Consider the following 17,824-nt stretch of genomic DNA (forward strand, 5'->3'; position numbering starts at 1 on the left):
AAAAGTAATAAGAAAACAGCAGCTTTAAAGTATGCGAACTGCCACACGCATTTTGCTAAGAGTGTGGTGAAGATCTAGCTTTAAGGGTAACTCTAGCAGCAGCAAAAGAAGTTGGATTTATACCCCACCCTTCACTCAGAGTGGCTTACAATCTACTTCCCCTCCTCTCCCCACAACAGACATCTTCTGAGATAGATGGGACTGAAAGAGCTCTCAGAGAACTGCTCTTGTGAGAACTGGTTGACCCACGAGCACCTAAGCAGCTATATGTAGAAGAATGGGGAATCAAACCTGGTTCTCCCAGATTAGAGTTTGCACACTTAACCACTACACCAGGAGTACTGAACTATTTGAGGTCCGGATCTGGCATAAATGACATGTCGAGCTGGCCCATGTGTATCACAAAATGTAATGCCAGGTAGCGGAGATTAAAACTTTATAAAAGACACAAACACAATGAAATGTAGGATCATAGAAATGGAAGGGACTTCCAGAATCATCTAGTCCAACCCCCTGCACAATGCAGGAAATTCACAAATGCCTCCCCCTCCTGTCATGGACTCTGTGGGTTGGTGCCCTACACTCTCACCACTCTGGATTTATGGTCCAGAGTACCCTCCCAAGTTCAACCAAAATAAGCCGAGAAAAAAACCATGTGTGATGACCAGGCACAGAACACTAAAAAGATAAAAGTTTATTAATACAGGGATGGGTGTTTAAACAAGGCAAGGTGCTAAATAGATATAACAGTGTATAAAGGAAAAGGAAAATAAACGCTAACACAGCTACCTGTACTTCCCCTAGCCTGTTAGTTGTCAGGGCTCACAGCCCTTTCCCCCAGGCCCACTGCCTGTGACTCACTCTACCTTCTGAGTGAGGGAGCCTTCTCTCAGCCACAGACTGTCCTCCCAGCCTGACTCTGTGAGAGAAAAGAACACAGTCCCACAGCCCACAATCCCTGGACACTGGTTGGTTATAGCGGGTGCCAAGCATTGTAGGCTGTGTCTGCTTTCTACTCCCACACTGGTCTTTAGGACCAGGCCTCCAAAGGCCTCGTCTCCCAGTCCTGCACAGATCATGATACCCCCCCACACACCAGACCAAATCATGGGGTCCAGCCATCAGGAACCCCATGGATGAGGGCTGCATACCAGTGATCTGTGCGGGTTCTGCCATTTACAAATGTTCAAACCATATAAAAGAGCAAAACGATATTCTGATTAACTACAGCACCAGGTTATTTTTCATTGCAGGTCCTCCGGGACAAGGCACCAGCAACCTAGTTCTCGGACCCTGCAGTGTGCTCCACCCTGGAATCAAAGGCTTGCATTTTCCCTTTCCCATTAAGTGGTAACAGGTTTCCCAGAATCCTCTCTAGGAATTGCTCGCATGAGTTCCACCACCTGTCCATCCACCTTATGTGGTTGAGCTGCCAATGCGGCATTTGCCTCCTCCTGGCAAGAATAAGTCACAAAACTAAAGCCACAAGAACATTTTGTCTGTGGATCTCTCACCACCACAAAGTCCGTGAGTGTGCCTCAGGGTTCAAAATGTTCTCTCAAACTGTCATCAGCAGTCTTAAAGCTCAGGCCACCAACAGTTTCCTCAACTGCTTTGGTTCCTTGTGAAAATCTTCTGTTCTTCCTCTTGCCTTTACAGACGACATTGGGAGAACATTAACACTCAATTGCTCCTTTCGACAGCTTGCCTGCCTCTCTTTCCTGCCACCGAAGTACAAATTTAGCCAAATCTTCTCCTATAAACGTAGCTACAGGGGTGTGGTCATACAGAGCTGTAGCAAAGAACGAGTCAAGCAGTCAGCCTTCAGGTCGTAGCAGGAGCCACCTTGCTGGACTCTGGTCCAGTCTTTTATTGAGTTGCACAAAATAGTTATGAGACATTGCCTGAAGCGAAATAGCTGAGGAAAGCAAAACTGTTTCAGTCAAGACATGGGACGTGCTCGAAAGCAGAGACCAGGTTATCATATTTACCGAGATTAATATTTCTCCATGGGCATGAACAAAGTTCGCTGTACCTGGTTCCCTATTAACCTCTCAGGTGTGCCTGAGAGATCAAGGAGCAAGGTAGAGCCACTACACACAGCAACCTCCCACTTTCCAGTCCACCCCCCATACTGGATAGGTATCTTGGCCACTGGGAGGGTAACTCCTTGGGCTTCATGGAGGCGCAGCACTTGCCTTCCTTTACCTTTACTTAGAATCAACAAGGGAACAATGGACAGAGATCAAAAGGGAAGCAGTGTTTCGCCAGGCTGTAATACTATGCCCATTCATGGTTACTTCCTTACGGTGATGCTCAGGGATGCACTCAAAGATCTGGATCAGAAGAAGTGTGTTCAGGGACCACTGGCATCATGTGGAATGCCACGGTAGTGGTAGACTCTGGGCACTGACTGTGGCTATGCCCCAGCTGGTTGCATGCAAAGCACCGTGGTACTTTCTTCTCCCCCTTAGGCGACTTCACATCAGCACTGGGGGAAACAGATTGCTGTTGTCGCGTCAGCTCCCCTTTTCCTTCAGACTGCTTCCTGGGCTGGGGAGGGGACTTAGTGAGAGAAACCATCACAGTTCTACAGCCCACAAAGTTTATGTATCAATCCCTTCACACTGATTGGTTACAGCGGGTGCCAAGCATGGCGGGGATTGTAGGCTGTGTCTGCTTTCTACTCCCACACTGGTCTTTAGGCCCAGGCCTCCCTAGGCCTTGTCTCAAAGTTCTGCACAGATCATGACACCTCCTTACACACATACCCTTTTAAAAACTTTTTTACTTACAATACAAACATGCTTAAAACATTAACTGTCATGCAATATTTTTGTTGCTGATGCCCCTGTGCTGCCTAGAGTGGGGAATTTACAAAACTAAACTGGAGTGTTTGTCTACAAAACTATAGTCTTCCCCATAAAAATAACTACAACTCCTTGCAGGCAGTGCAATAATAATAGTAGCCAATAATTGTATAGTGTAATAATAGTATAGGCAGTACAATAAAAGTATAGTGGTCAATATGAGCCTACTATATAGGAGACTTAGGTTCAAAATCCTCAGTCTATAAAACAAAATGTGCTGGGTGAACCTAGTCTGGACAAACACTCTCAGCCTAATGCCCACCTCAGTAGCTTGCTTCGCACACACACAGACCCTCGGTAGCAAGACTAGGGGAAGAGGGAAGGGAGGGGGAGGTAGGCCCACTTGCACCCAGAACTGCCACATAACAAGCCTAATAGAACACACAAATGCAGAGAGAGAGTAGTAAGGCACAGGAAAGCTTATACTTTGAAGAAAACATTGTCAGTCTTAAGATACACTGGACTTAAAGTTGGCTTCAATCACACAGATTTGTGGGGGGGAAGGGAGAGGAAGCAGACCCAGCTCCTATCTTAAAGAAATCTTAAACCTGGCATCTATCATACAGACATGTGGCGGGGGGGAGGGAAAGAGACTCAGCTCATACCTTTAAAAAAAAACTTTGTCCATCTTAAAGTGCTACTGGTCTCAAATTTGGCTTCACATACACAGACCCGCAGTAGCAAAGCGAGGGGGAGGTGTACCCAAGCAACGAGGGGGTGAGTTTTTCATGGGAAAAGAGGAAGTGGTGATCACAACCACCAGCAGAAAGCCAGTCACATGGAGCTGCCGATCTTACTGCCGACCCTAATACTAATTGGCAGTGAATCCGGGTGGGGGGGCACTCTACGCAACGGGCCAGATTAAAGACATTGGAGGGCTGGTTCTGGCCTGCGGGCTGTATGTTTGACACCTCTGCACTACATCAAACTGGCTCTTGAAAGCCTTGTGTGAGGCTTTGCAAATTAACACTAACAGACTTCTGCTATGCAAACATAGGTGAAGCTTTATTGATATGTTACAAGTTCAGACATTTTCCTTATGGAGATCTTGCCAGAAACAAAAGCAAGAATCACAGGCATCATTAAGTAGTTCAGAGAAGCGCAGGCTTCCCCTCCACCCCTGACCCTTCTAACACATAGCAATTCAAAGGAAACACATCTCCTTATCTCTTAAGAAGTGAAGGCCATTCCCCAGCCTCCGTCTCCAGATGGTGGAGTAGAAGGAGGGCGAGGAGCCCCACATTCCCAGGCAGCCGCCATCATCTCCACTGTGAGAAACAAGTTAACTACAGTAAACAATTACATGGAAAAACCAAGCATGGAGGAAGGCATGACAGGAGACATTGGATGGATCCATCAGTTCCAAGAGTTGAGTCCCCAGCCCAATTTAAGAGACTCAACAGCCAGAGGTCTAAGTGAGTTGATTCAGAGATTCCTTTATTTGCCATCAATGACAGGAGGAAAACCAATTCTCTTTCCATACTAACATCCTGCATTTTTCCTCAGCTCTCCTTTACAAAACGTAACATATTTATACAATTTTGATAACAAAGCAGGTCTAGTTGATTGGTCACAAAGTTCTCGCTTTTGGCCTTTCGTGGAATTTCATTGGCCAAATAAACCCCGACTATTCTGGGAGATAGGGGATTACCCAAGATGAAGTAATTCCTTTGAAGTTCTTTTATCTGTACCCTCAATTCCTGCCTTGCTAGCATTTAGCTTCTGGATGGAACCGTGTGGTTATGATGGTTCTTTGTGGTTATCTGAGAACGTGCAGGTAGCAAGAGGTGTTGTGCAGGTTCTTTGTTTTAGTTTTTGGCTCTGTTCCAGAAAAGGTGTCCATAAGTAAAATCTCCACTGTGTGGGGGTGTGAGGACTCTTTCAGGCTGGGGGGTCTCCGGAGGTAGGAAGAAGAGAGTTCTTTTCAAAGAGTTTTTACAAAACATGATGGAACATGATGACCTTTGGCTAGAGAAAAGGGTTTTGTAATATGTAATGTGCTTAGTAAGAAATTATCTTCCTTTGTTCTCAAAGGCTTAATGCTAAGACCACTACAAGCCTGTGTCCCATAGGGAAGTGCAACGTCACATATATTAAGGTCGGTTCCATGACTAGGTTAGCACAATATATTCTATTATCAGAATTAGTGCAAATCTATCTGGCACTCTGTGTATGTTCTAGCGCAAATCTGAATCTACATTCTACATCAGGGGTGGGGAACGTCCATCCCGAGGGCCATTTACAGCCCTCGAGACCACTTGGTCTGCCCCTTGGGGATTGCTGGGCCGAGGTCCAGGGCTTTTTTTTTAGTAGAAAAAGCCCAGCAGGTACTCATTAGCATATTAGACCACATCCCCTAATATTAGTATATTAGGTCACACGTTCATTAGCATATTAGGCCACACCATCTGCGATAATCAAGTGCAAATTGAACTGGGGGTAGCTGGGTAATAAAGAAAAATAAAGAAAGGGGGAAGAAAGGAGAATAAAGGAAAATAAAGAAATGGAGGGAAGAAATGAAAAGAAAGGGGAGAAGAAGGAAACAAAGAAAATGGATACAATGGGAATTAAGGAAACAAAGAAATGGGGAGAAGAAATAGGAAGAAAGGGAAGAAATGAGGAGGAAACTTACCTGAACTGTGACAGTGACTTTCCCAGGCCCTGCAGCGATCCTGGCCAGCCAGGCCCCAGGGAGGTTGCTGCGCAGCGTGGCTGGGCCCCAGGATTCCTGCTGGCCCCTGGGGAGACTGCTGTACTGTGTGGCTGTGCCTCATGATCCTCACCAGCCAGCCAGGCCTCAGGGAGGCCACCATATGGCTCAGCTCGCCCCAGCTTATCCCCAAGGGCGAGACCAAGTGGTCTCGAGGGCCGTAAATGGCCCTTGGGATGGACATTCCCCACCCCTGCAGTGCACTAGAGCAAGGCTGCCTGATATACACATCTTCAGTTCAAGGGCCTTATTCACACCATACAGCTCCGCCCTTGCTCAGCCTCAGATACAAACAACATACTCTGACTAACAGACTGGTGCCTAGCATTTCACTCTACGTTGGTAAGATACAGTCAACCATAAATATTCACATCTCTAAATTCCACAGAGAATCTGAACACCTGCACTCCACCTCCACTCCCTCCAAACAATTTCCCCATGATAGAAGGACAGTGCCAAGGGATACCAGATAGAAGTCACTGAGCAAGCATTAGTGAAGAAAAAGAAACACTCCCAAAGGGACATGCAGATGCGCATCAGCTTGTTACAGAAATGTAATTTCTGGACACCCATGGCAGAATAAGTATTCGTAGCAAAATAACACATACAGGATCATAAATGAGAAAGAGAAGAAAGAAGAGAAGGATATAGGATGCATATCTCGTCACCCTTCACTCTGAATCTCAGAGTAGCTTACAATCTCCTTTACCTTCCTCTCCCACAACAGACACCCTGCGAGGTAGATGGGGCTGAGAGAGCTCTCACAGAAGCTGCCCTTTCAAGGACAGCTCTGTGAGAGCTATGGCTAAGGCCATTCCAGCAGCTGCAAGTGGAGGAGTGGGGAATCAAACCTGGTTCTCCCAGATAAGAGCCTGCGCACTTAACCACTACACCAAACTGTCTCTCAGCCACTGACCCATCTGTCAAAACCTACCTACAGTGTGAAGAAACCATATTACCTACAATACTGCCTACACCACACTTAACACCTGCACATCTAAATATAAAACAATTAAGCAAATTTAGTTAGAACACACAGCAAATCCTGCATTGCGTTATATTATAATAACAAAATGAGAGTAAGAGATATATTTTCACTGAGTGTAGATTTGGCTCTTACTAAGAACTCCTCTTCCCCCAGTTCCCAACTATCCCTAGATGGGTGATATAAATAGGCTACCAGACTTTTTAATACTTTTTAAATATATTTACATGCTTTTTAAATATAAAACTGCTTTAGACTTAATCAATGTATTTGACACAAAAGTCCACACTGACAACCATAAAATACAATTAAATCCTTATAAACAGAGCCCATAGTGATTTACTAATACAGCATACAAGTAACTAGTTACAGTAATAGATGTGTTTCGTGTTCCCACTTCATCAGTATTATAATATCTTCCACTTGTAGCACAAGTGGAAGATATTATAATACTAATGAAGTGGGAACATGAAACGAGTCTATTATATTATTGTAACTACTTACAACATTATTTCTAATGTAGGGAAGGCAATTAAAATGTGTGCAGTTCCTTTAAATGCGATGGCCAGAACTCCTTTTGGAGTTCAATTGTGCTTGTCACAACTTTGCTTACGGCTCCGCCTCCAATGTCTCCTGGCTCCACCCTCAAAGTCCCCAGATATTTCTTGAAATGGGCTTGGCAACCCTACCTCCCCTGTAAATGGGGGGGAACCCTGATCAGCGTCAACTTACAGTTTTATACTGCTTTGATTACTCTGATTATGATACCGAAAATGAAAACTTTTTTGTTAAATGAACGGGATTAGACCTGCCTGCTTAATCTTGACGCAAAGCCTGATTTAAAGATTTCAATTTAATTGAAATTGATTTAAAGAAGGTAAGGGAGGGACAGTGGCTCAGTGGTAGAGCACCTGCTTGGGAAGCAGAAGGTCCCAGGTTCAATCCCCGGCATCTCTAACTAAAAAGGGTCCGGGAAAATAGGCATGAAAAACCTCAGCTTGAGACCCTGGAGAGCCATGAATGGGGCTGTGGCTCAGTGGTAGAGTATCTGCTTGGGAAGCAGAAGGTCCCAGGTTCAATCCCCGGCATCTCCAAAAAAAAGGGTCCAGGCAAATAGGTGTGAAAAACCTCAGCTTGAGACCCTGGAGAGCCGCTGCCAGTCTGAGTAGACAATACTGACTTTGATGGACCCAGGGTCTGATTCAGTATAAGGCAGCTTCATATGTTCATATTAGGGGAGGGACGGTGGCTCAGTGGTAGAGCATCAGCTTGGGAAGCAGAAGGTCCCAGGTTCAATCCCCGGCATCTCCAACTAAAAAGGGTCCAGGCAAATAGGTGTGAAAAACCTCAGCTTGAGACCCTGGAGAGCCGCTGCCAGTCTGAGTAGACAATACTGACTTTGATGGACCGAGGTTGATGATTCGTATGTTCATGGGGAGGGACGGTGGCTCAGTGGTAGAGCATCTGCTTGGGAAGCAGAAGGTCCCAGGTTCAATCCCCGGCATCTCCAAAAAAAAGGGTCCAGGCAAATAGGTGTGAGAAACCTCAGCTTGAGACCCTGGAGAGCCGCTGCCAGTCTGAGTAGACAATACTGACTTTGATGGACCCAGGGTCTGATTCAGTAGAAGGCAGCTTCATATGTTCATATTAGGGGAGGGATGGTGGCTCAGTGGTAGAGCATCTGCTTGGGAAGCAGAAGGTCCCAGGTTCAATCCCCGGCATCTCCAAAAAAGGGTCCAGGCAAATAGGTGTGAAAAACCTCAGCTTGAGACCCTGGAGAGCCGCTGCCAGTCTGAGAAGACAATACTGACTTTGATGGACCGAGGGTCTGATTCAGTATAAGGCAGCTTCATATGCAGGAGGGACGGTGGCTCAGTGGTAGAGCAGCTGCTTGGTGAGCAGAAGGTCCCAGGTTCAATCCCCGGCATCTCCAAAAAAGGGTCCAGGCAAAGAAGTGTGAAAAACCTCAGCTTGAGACCCTGGAGAGCCGCTGCCAGTCTGAGTAGACAATACTGACTTTGATGGACCGAGGGGGGTCTGATTCAGTAGAAGGCAGCTTCACGTGTCCATATGTCCACATTTTCACTCTGCGTAAGAACAACACTCGCATGCTTAGCACCACCAAGAGAAGCAGCCTGACTGGAGTGCAGCTCCTCTCATTCTCCCCCTGCCCAGTAGGAGACAGGTGATAAAATACACGCGCTGCGCTGGCTTCACTCCGAGGCTTCCCTACTGAGCGCAGCGTGTGTGCATCGCAGCAGTGCAGCCAGAGAGCGCCTTCTGCAACTGGCACGCCACCTCCGTGGAGCCAAGGGCGGCACTGCCTCCCTGAGGGCTCCGTCTCCTCTCCCCAGCCAGGGTACCTGCTGAGGCGCCGGCGCTCCTCTCCGCGAGCCTCCCTGCCCGCCCGGCCGCCTTCGGCAACCCTCGGGCCGGCCCGACGCTGAGGCGCCATCGCCCTCGCCCTCGCCGCCTGACACCGCGGCGCCTCCAGGCAGCCGCTACACGCGCGGGCGGGATTGGCCACGGCTGGCGACCAATGAGGGAAGCCGTAGAGGGAGCAGCAGGCGAGAGCAGCCGATGCCGGAGAAAAGGATGACGGGAGGGAGGGAGGGAGGCGAGGCTAGTGGAATCGAGTTCGGAGACGGAGAACAAGGCAGGCTGGCAGGTGCCGAAAGGAAGCGACGGTAAGGCGAAGAAATCGCAGACAATCGCATGCCCGGGTCGGTGGTATCAGTAATAGCGATAGATCTGCGGTCAAGGCAAAGCCTGCAAGATACTGAGGCCTCCGCAGTTTGCATTCCGCCGTTATTACTGTATCCTTCCTGTTGCGTCTGGTCCAGGTCTGCAGGGAGAGGGGTCACGTGGGTGGAAGATGCCAGGCGGTGCCTCCAAGGACAGCCTCGTCCCTTCTCGGCCGCGACTGTGCAGAGGAAATGGGGGAGCCTCCTGCTAGTAGGAGGTGTCTGAAGGGGACAGACGCCCAGTTGTTGGGACACCATTCAGAGTGACTGAAAAAGAATCCAGGATTGGGAATAGGGTTGCCAATCCCCAGGTGGGGGCAGGGGATCCCCCGGTTTGGAGGCCCTCCCCCCGGCTTCAGGGTCGTCAGAAAGCGGGGGGAGGGGAGGGAAATGTCTGCTGGGAACTCTACTATTCCCTATGGAGATTTATTCCCATAGAAAATCATGGAGAATTGATCTGCGAGTATCTGGGGCTCTGGGGGGGCTGTTTTTTTTTTGGTAGAGGCACCAAATTTTCAGTACAGCATCTAGTCCCTCTCCTCAAAATATCCCCCAAGTTTCAAAACGATTGGACCAGGGGGTCCAATTCTATGAGCCCCCAAAGAAGGTGCCCCTGTCCATTATTTCCTATGGAAGGAAGGAATTGAAAAGGTGTGCCGTCCCCTTAAATGTGATGGCCAGAATTCCCTTTGGAGTTCAATGATGCTTGTCACAGCCTTGATCTTGGCTCCACCCCTAATGTCTCCTGGCTCCACCCCTAAAGTCTCCTGGCTCCACCCCCAAAGTCCCTAGGTATTTCTTGAATTGGACTTGGCAACCCTAATTAGGAATCTGTAATGGTATGTGGTTTCATCCTGCAATCTCAAGGCTGCAGAGCTAGGCAAACTTGCTCCCAAGCAGGTGTGCGTATAACCAGAATGTAGGTTTTATTCAGAATGTAAGCTTTCTTCTAGCACACGAAAGCATGCATTCTGAATAAAATTTTGTTGGTCTTAAAAGGTGAAACTTGACTCCTGCTTTGTTCTCCCGCTTCAGATCAACACCGCTGCCCACCTGGATCTATCTGCATATAGGATTGACATCTTAAATTCCCAGCATCGGTGGGCAAAAGTATCATACATGGATCTTAGGGGTGTTGATAATAGGGTTTTCAGGTCGTGGTTGGAAAATATGTGGAGACTTGGGAGTGGATCTGGGAGGGGAAGGCCTCCACATGGTACAATGCCACACCAAAGCAGCCATTTTCTCCAACAATAGGCTGGAGATCAATTGTAAAAGCGGGAGCTCTCCATGCCCACTTGGAGACTACATAAAAACATAAGAGAAGCAATGTTGGATCAGGCCAGTGACCCATCCAGTCCAACACTTCTCCATGTTTATCCAGTCGGGAACTTTGCACAAGGTAGAAAGTGGGCTTGCTTAGGTAAAGTGTCCACTATGACTCAAATTACGGTCTTCCCTTTGCTGGGGGGTAAGTCAGTTATAAAATCCGTGAAGATTGTTGACCAAGGGCACAATGGAGTTTCTAGGGGTTGCAAAAGCCCTGGAGGTCCCCCCCCCCCATTCTTTCCCATTAAACAAGTGTGATATATCCTTGCGCATGTGCAGCCACCAAAATTGTCGTTGCGCCAGATGTAGCATTTTGATAAACCCAAAATGTCCAGCAAGCTTCCTGTCAGTGTTGTAAGTTTTTGGTTCTCAGGCTTTCTGGCACATACAGTTTTTCCCCCTTTGTACAACCAGCCATTCTACCCCCATGCAAGTGCATCGCCATGGTCCCACCCCCCTTCCTCCAGCACAGCGTTCTTAATTTTCTCCACTTAGGAGTTGGGCTGGACTTTTACAGCTTCTCATGCCTGACTGCTTATTGTCACCTCCCCCCCCCCCGCCCTCAACTGGGCGGGTGTGAACATGGTGTCTGTTACTTCCTCCCATGGACTTTCATGCTGCAGGAAGCATGACAAAGCGTCAGTGAGGAAGTTCCAGGTGAGTGTTTTAGGGTGAAGCTAAACTTTGAGAAAAACTCTGCCCATCTTGAGCTGTTTGGCCCCAAAATGCCTGGGGGAGCATAGGGCTTCTTGTGATCCAACCACACCTCAAAAGGCACCTGTGATCCCTCCAACCAGTGGCACCAAGTGATTAAGGCCAATTTAACTGCTGCTGCCTCCTTGTCCCATACTGACCAATTCCTCTCAGACTTTTTAGAGACTTAGGTGTGAGGATGGAGCATTTCCTCAAGCGAGAGGGTCTGTGGTCGATGGTCGAAGCACCTGCAGCCCAGCTCAATGAGGACACAGTAAAGAATGAGAAGACTTGTAAAGTCATAAAAGGAGGGAAAGTGCTGAGAGTTGGGAGATTACAGAACAATGTTTATTTTATTTATTTTTATTTATTTACTTTAAATTTCTCTCCCGCCCTCTCCGCAAGCGGACTCAGGGCGATTTATGGTCTTGAGAACTCATCAGAAATGGCTAAAGCTGTAACCAATTCTAACCCTCATGACATAAGAATGTAACATAAGAGAAGCCATGTTGCATCAGGCCAATGGCCCATCCAGTCCAACACTCTGTGTCACAAAGTGGCCAAAAAAAATTTATATATACACACACACTGTGGCTAATAGCCACCGATGGACCTCTGCTCCATATTTTTATCTAACCCCCTCTTGAAGCTGGCTATGCTTGTAGCCATCACCACCTCCTGTGGCAGTGAATTCTACATGTTAATCACCCTTTGGGTGAAGAAGTACCTCCTTTTATCCGACTGCTCAGCAATTTCATTGAATGCCCACAAGTTCTTGTATTGTGAGAAAGGGAGAAAAGTACTTCTTTCTCTACTTTCTCCACTCCATGCATAATCTTGTAAACCTCTATCATGTCACCCTGTAGATGACATTTCTCCAAGCTAAAGAGCCCCAAGCGTTTTAACCTTTCTTCATAGGGAAAGTGTTCCAGCCCTTTAATCATTCTAGTTGCCCTTTTCTGGACTTTCTTTAATGCTATAATATCCTTTTTGAGGTGTGGTGACCAGAATTGTACACAGTATTCCAAATGAGACTGCACCATCGATTTACACAGGGGCATTATGATACTGGCTGATTTGTTTTCAATTCCCTTCCTAATAATTCCCAGCATGGCGTTGGCCTTTTTTATTGCAAACGCACACTGTCTTGACATTTTCAGTGAGTTATCTACCACGACCCCAAGATCTCTCTCTTGGTCAGTCTCTGCCAGTTCACACCCCATCAACTTGTATTTGTAGCTGGGATTGTTGGCCGCAATGTGCATTACTTTGCCCTTGGCCACATTGAACCTCATCTGCCAACTGGCTATCCTAGTTGATAATCTTATTTCCTGAGTCAGTTTCTTTGTTTGTTTTTAATACCATTCATTATTGATAGCTGAGCATTATTGATGATTGAGGTCAGGGCCAGCCCCCCACTAGACAAACTAGGCGATTTCCTAGGGCACCGGATTGGGTGTGATGTTTTCAGTGTAGGGGTGGAGGTACATGTGCATGTGACTTGGTGATGTTTTCAGTGTAGGGGTGGAGGTGCCAGAAATTAGCCTTGCCTAGGTGCCAGTCAGTCTAGAGCTAGCCCTGACTGAGGGAGGTATGGTAGGTCTCTACCATTAAGGCAGTGCAGGGCTTAAAACACCTTTCAGCTATACTCTGAATTCTAGATATTCTGCATTCTAGTGAAGTCCTGTTGACATCTGTAGAAGTTGTTCAGATCAAGGTGCAAGACTGTGGAATTCCACTTCTCAACCCCTTCATCCCAGTCCACTGCATTCTCTTCACTATACCACCTATATTTGGAAAAGCAGCAAAGGTGTTTCCATTTCTCATATCTTCATTTCATTATGTGAGGAAATGATTCTGTCTCTACTTTTGCTACTGCTCCAGGTATAACACTTGATTTTACTTCTTACAGTTATGTTGCAGGAAGCATGGAAGAAAACAGAGTGATGGGTTCTTCTCCATTTGAACTACATTTGGTACACTTGGATCTTAAGGGAGCTCCACCAAAGGTCTCATACCTTGCAGAGGTAACTCAAATTTAATCTGTGTAACTAGGAGGTTGGAACTTTTTTGATTTTGGTTTGTTTCAGAGAAGATCCATTTTGGAAGTAATCATTTCAAACAGGAGAAATCTGTACTTTGGTTTTGTTCCACCAGTGTGAAATAAGTCAACAGCCCCATACTTGATCTTGCCTGGTAATCAGGGGTCATTGTGCAGAAAAATTGGTGGTGGAGCTCATCCAGGGATTGTTATGCAGCTGCACCTACTATTCAGTGGACAAGGAGGTGGAAACTCTCAGAAGGAGGAGGTGGAACTCTCAGAAAGGTTCGGGAGCTGTGCTCCTGTGAGCTCCCACTGAATCCGAGGCCTCCTGGTAATACTTTATATATCCTTCCTACAGCATAAGTCATTTTTAAGGATGCGATTGTCAGCTCAATTTACGCTGGGAGGGCAAGACTTAACTAGGGTTTTAAACTTTTTTTAAAATAATACCACAGTCTTGCACAGATTGATCTGCCATGGTTTGCATGTACTAATGCAGCTCTTCCTGCTCACAGTTGGTTCCATCAAAGGTTTATTTTTAAAAAGTAGGGTGGGGGGAGAGATCAAAGGAAATTCTTTGATTTTCTTTTGCCATGGAGTTGGCAACTCTGGGAAAGTTTTGATTTGCTGGTGTTAAATGTAGCATAGACTGAATCGCAGGCGGCTGGAGCTGAACCTTGCTACGTCTTCATGTGCTTGCAAGGAATTTGCTCTGCTTTAAAATTCAAGAGTGTACCGTAAACTAGCCATTCTCTTTTTCCTTGCCAGTATCAGGATTAAACTGTGGATTCAGAAACACTCTGCAGCATGTCACCTGGCATTCAGTACACTGACGTGATCTGGTAAATTATTTGGACATTAGGCTGCTGAAACAGGCCAGAACATTTTTTCACAATTGCTAACATTTCTCAAGATACAAAGTGTACTGTTTAAGTTATGGATATTGTGGCATATAATACCTGAAACCACACAGCTGCCAAAGTAGCAGCTTCATGAGTAACTGTCTAATCTGTTTCAAGTCAGTTGTGCATCTGTGTTCAATTTTTTTCATTTTCCCATTTTTATAATATAATAATAATTTATTAATAACACAACACATCAATGTAACATCAACAACAAAATAAAATTATTACAGAATTAAAATTATTATTACCTTATATAAATATACATTATTCCATGAATGAGATAAATTTAAAATAATGATGAGTTCATCTGTGTTTAATTTAATTAATATATTTGCTACAATGTAGATATAATCTTGTTAAACTTGTTGGCCAAATAACCTTTGTCCTTTCTATAAATTGTAACTACATTCCTTGAAGAGCTGTTTTGTGTTGTTACTTTACAAAGGTGCTGATGGTGTGCTGGAAGTAGGGTTACTGACTCTGGTTTGGGAAATTCCTGGAGATTTGGGGGTGGAGCTTTTAGGAGAATGGGTTTTAGGGAGGGGAGGGTCTTCAGTGGAGTATAACACCATACAGCCCACCCTCCAAAGCAGTTCCTGAAGGAATTGGTTGCTGTTGTCTAGAGATCAGTTGTACTTCTAGGAGACCTCCAGGCCTAATCTGAAGTTTATAGCAATCAAAGAGAGTAACGTGAAAATTGGAGCAGGTGAGAAGCACTAAGGCATCCATGCCAGACCAGCCTCAATTATAGAAAATTTGAATATTTTATGACAAAATTCAGTTATGAGATAATACAATACGATACAATGTGCAAATATAAGCCACACCTGAATGCAAAGTCCATCTATTTGTAATTGATATTTTATCCTTTAAAACTGGAAATCCAGGATGTGGTATGGTGAGCCATGTGAATAGAGTCCAGTGCTCCAAGTCTTCTTTCAATCACACCCAGTGTAAACGTTGGAAGCAGCAAGGCACAAGATTGTGACAGGGATGCGCATAATGCCCTGTTTCACACGAGGCTTCTACAAGCTGCATAAATAAGATGCTGAGAATCACTAGCACAACTTATAAATACAAAAATTACATAGAGGTGAGAAATCATTATACCTACCTTCAAAAACATTTATATAACTCATACAGGAGACCAACGCTCCATCCATTCTGCAGACAAGCAACGGTATGAAATCACAAACTATTATGCACTTATAAATAACAGGTGTTATCCATTACAGTCTTTCTTAAAGTCATAGACAAAAAATCTACAGTGACATTCCTGATATACAATAACATTACAATTGGAAAAATATTTTATTTTATAAAAACACAAGAGATCCTAATCATTGTTTAACCCGTTAGGCATCAAGGAATTGAGTTTAAAAATCCAACGCATCTCCTGCTTTAACAACCATTTATTCATGCCTACTTTATCCTGAAGCCAACTAGGGAACTTTTCTAGAACAAAAAATCTCAGGTCATTAGGATCATGATTGAATTCTAGAAAATGTTCACCGAGGGGGGCCTCAGAAACAAACGTTTTAATGCAAGATTTGTGTTCAAGGATACGAGTACAGGCCCCCCGTCTTGTACTCCCACAATATATTTTTAAACAGGGACATAAAATAATGTAAACACAACTCTTAGTTGAACAGGTTGTGGTGTCCTTTAGCCTTATTTTAAATCCTGACATGGGGTGTTGAAACTCCCTAAGTTCTAAGGACAGTGGGCAAGCGGAACAAATTCCACATTTATGGTGCCCTCCCACATAGGTTGAAACCGGTGTTTTCTTAAAGTCAGACCACACCAAATGGTCTGATAAATTCCTTCGATATCCTATTTTAGGGAAACTGCTACATCCTGGCAGATCTTTAACCAAAAACCAAAATTCCCTGAGAACATTTTAAATAGGAATGGATGGAGCGTTGATCCCCTGTATGAATTATATAAATGTTTTTGAAGGTATGTATAATGACTGAAAGAAGGCTGTGGTTGAAATAAGACTTGGAGCACTGGACTCTATCCACATGGCTCACCATACCACATCCCGGATTTCCAGTTTTAAAGGCTAAACTATCAATTACAAATAGATGGACGTTGCATTCGGGTGTGGTTTATATTTGCACATTGTATTGTATTGTATTATCTCATAACTGAATTTTGTCATAAAATATTCAAATTTTCTATAATTGAGGCTGTTTTGGCATGGATGCCTTAGTGCTTCTTACCTGCTCTATTCTGAAGTTTGGCAGCTAGATGGAACCCAATTTACTCTGCTCAAAAGACAAGTAGGACTGAAGTTTATCCTTATGGTGGGACATGCTGCATCTCACTTAAGCATCATACAGACTGGGATCTAAGGCATAGATGCAGTTTTCTTTCCTTACATTGTGAATAAAAGGTGGCTTACATAATTAAAAAATTAAATCAGTTAATCCACAATACAATGTCCAACTGTAGGCCACTCAGATTCCCTGCTTCAGACATCTACATTGACTTCGTAGAGAAATAACAATAATCTTTTCCCTCAAGACCAGAAGCAGCAGGTTTCAGTGGGCATCTTTAAGTGTTCCCTAAGGAGATCACGGCTGCAATCCTAAAGACACTTTCCTGGGAGTAAGCCTCTTTGAATATTTTGGGACTGAGTAAGCCTGCTCAGGTTTGCTCCTTCAGTCTCATGGAATCATTCCACACCAGCTAGAGATTTGAAACGTTTTCTGAATCCAACAGATCTTCCCTTTGTTTCATGACCTGGGGGCAAATGGAATTCTTCTTGAGTATGAAGATATGTTTCCTTATAATGAAGAGCTGAAGCCACTCCAAGCAAATGATGCCTACAGGTGAGGGAAGTAATGTGATCTTCTAATTGCAGTTGGGTGTCTGTTTCAATTCTGAAGCTGCATTGAAATCTTGAAAGGTACATAAATTTGCAAAGTCCAGCCTGAATGTGGGGTTATTTTTTTTAAAAAAACACCAAAGCAATGATTGTGAGAATTTAGAGTGAGAACCAAACATGATGACGGTATATAAAGATGCTTCCTTGCTGTCATGTGAAATAAACTAATCTTGACACAGTTGTGCAACCCTTCTATACTGGGGAGTGGGGAATCACCATGTGATTTAAGCACTTTGATGCTTTAGAAACGTGTTTGTGTAGAGCAACCATTCTAGCCTCTGTTGGCTTTTGTGAGCATAAAACGAGTCAGGTGGTAGTTATTCCAAAATGATTCATTCAGAATAGAGGGCTGGAATTTGAAAAGGCAGTCTCATGATGTACATCCTAATCATGCATATTCTGATATACTTTTCATAACCTTTGAATAAAGTCAGAGAAAGAACAGGATCTTCTTAATCTTTGACAACCAATGAACATAGCTGAAAAGTAGAATCATTGCCTTTTAATTATCTTTGTGTTAAATATAGCCTTTTTAAAATCTTGTTTCAGCTGTGTGTAATCTCATAAAATCATTTTGAGAACTACTTATCTTAATATGATAAAGTCCTAATGCACAGCAGCACAGCAAGCCTTTATTGGCATAAAACAGAC

General features: G+C 44.8%; 2 protein-coding genes across 2 annotated transcripts in view; one reads left to right on the top strand and one right to left on the bottom strand.

Annotated features, from left to right (window-relative positions):
* The window catches only part of OGFOD3 (2-oxoglutarate and iron dependent oxygenase domain containing 3), a 67,802-nt gene extending 58,718 nt beyond the window's left edge, over window positions 1-9,084 (bottom strand). Inside the window, exon 1 of the mRNA XM_060253407.1 lies at window positions 8,929-9,084. Within this exon, the coding sequence (XP_060109390.1) occupies window positions 8,929-9,020 (92 nt within the window). The 5' untranslated portion in view covers window positions 9,021-9,084. The remainder of the gene's footprint in view (window positions 1-8,928) is intronic.
* A 1,304-nt stretch (window positions 9,085-10,388) lies between these two features.
* The window catches only part of HEXD (hexosaminidase D), a 51,350-nt gene continuing 43,914 nt past the window's right edge, over window positions 10,389-17,824 (top strand). The window contains exons 1-3 of the mRNA XM_060253005.1: window positions 10,389-10,409; window positions 13,244-13,358; window positions 17,008-17,117. Of these exons, the coding sequence (XP_060108988.1) occupies window positions 13,260-13,358; window positions 17,008-17,117 (209 nt within the window). The 5' untranslated portion in view covers window positions 10,389-10,409; window positions 13,244-13,259. The remainder of the gene's footprint in view (window positions 10,410-13,243; window positions 13,359-17,007; window positions 17,118-17,824) is intronic.

This window comes from Heteronotia binoei, chromosome 13 (assembly GCF_032191835.1).
Source record: "Heteronotia binoei isolate CCM8104 ecotype False Entrance Well chromosome 13, APGP_CSIRO_Hbin_v1, whole genome shotgun sequence".
Taxonomy (NCBI): Eukaryota; Metazoa; Chordata; class Lepidosauria; order Squamata; family Gekkonidae; genus Heteronotia; species Heteronotia binoei.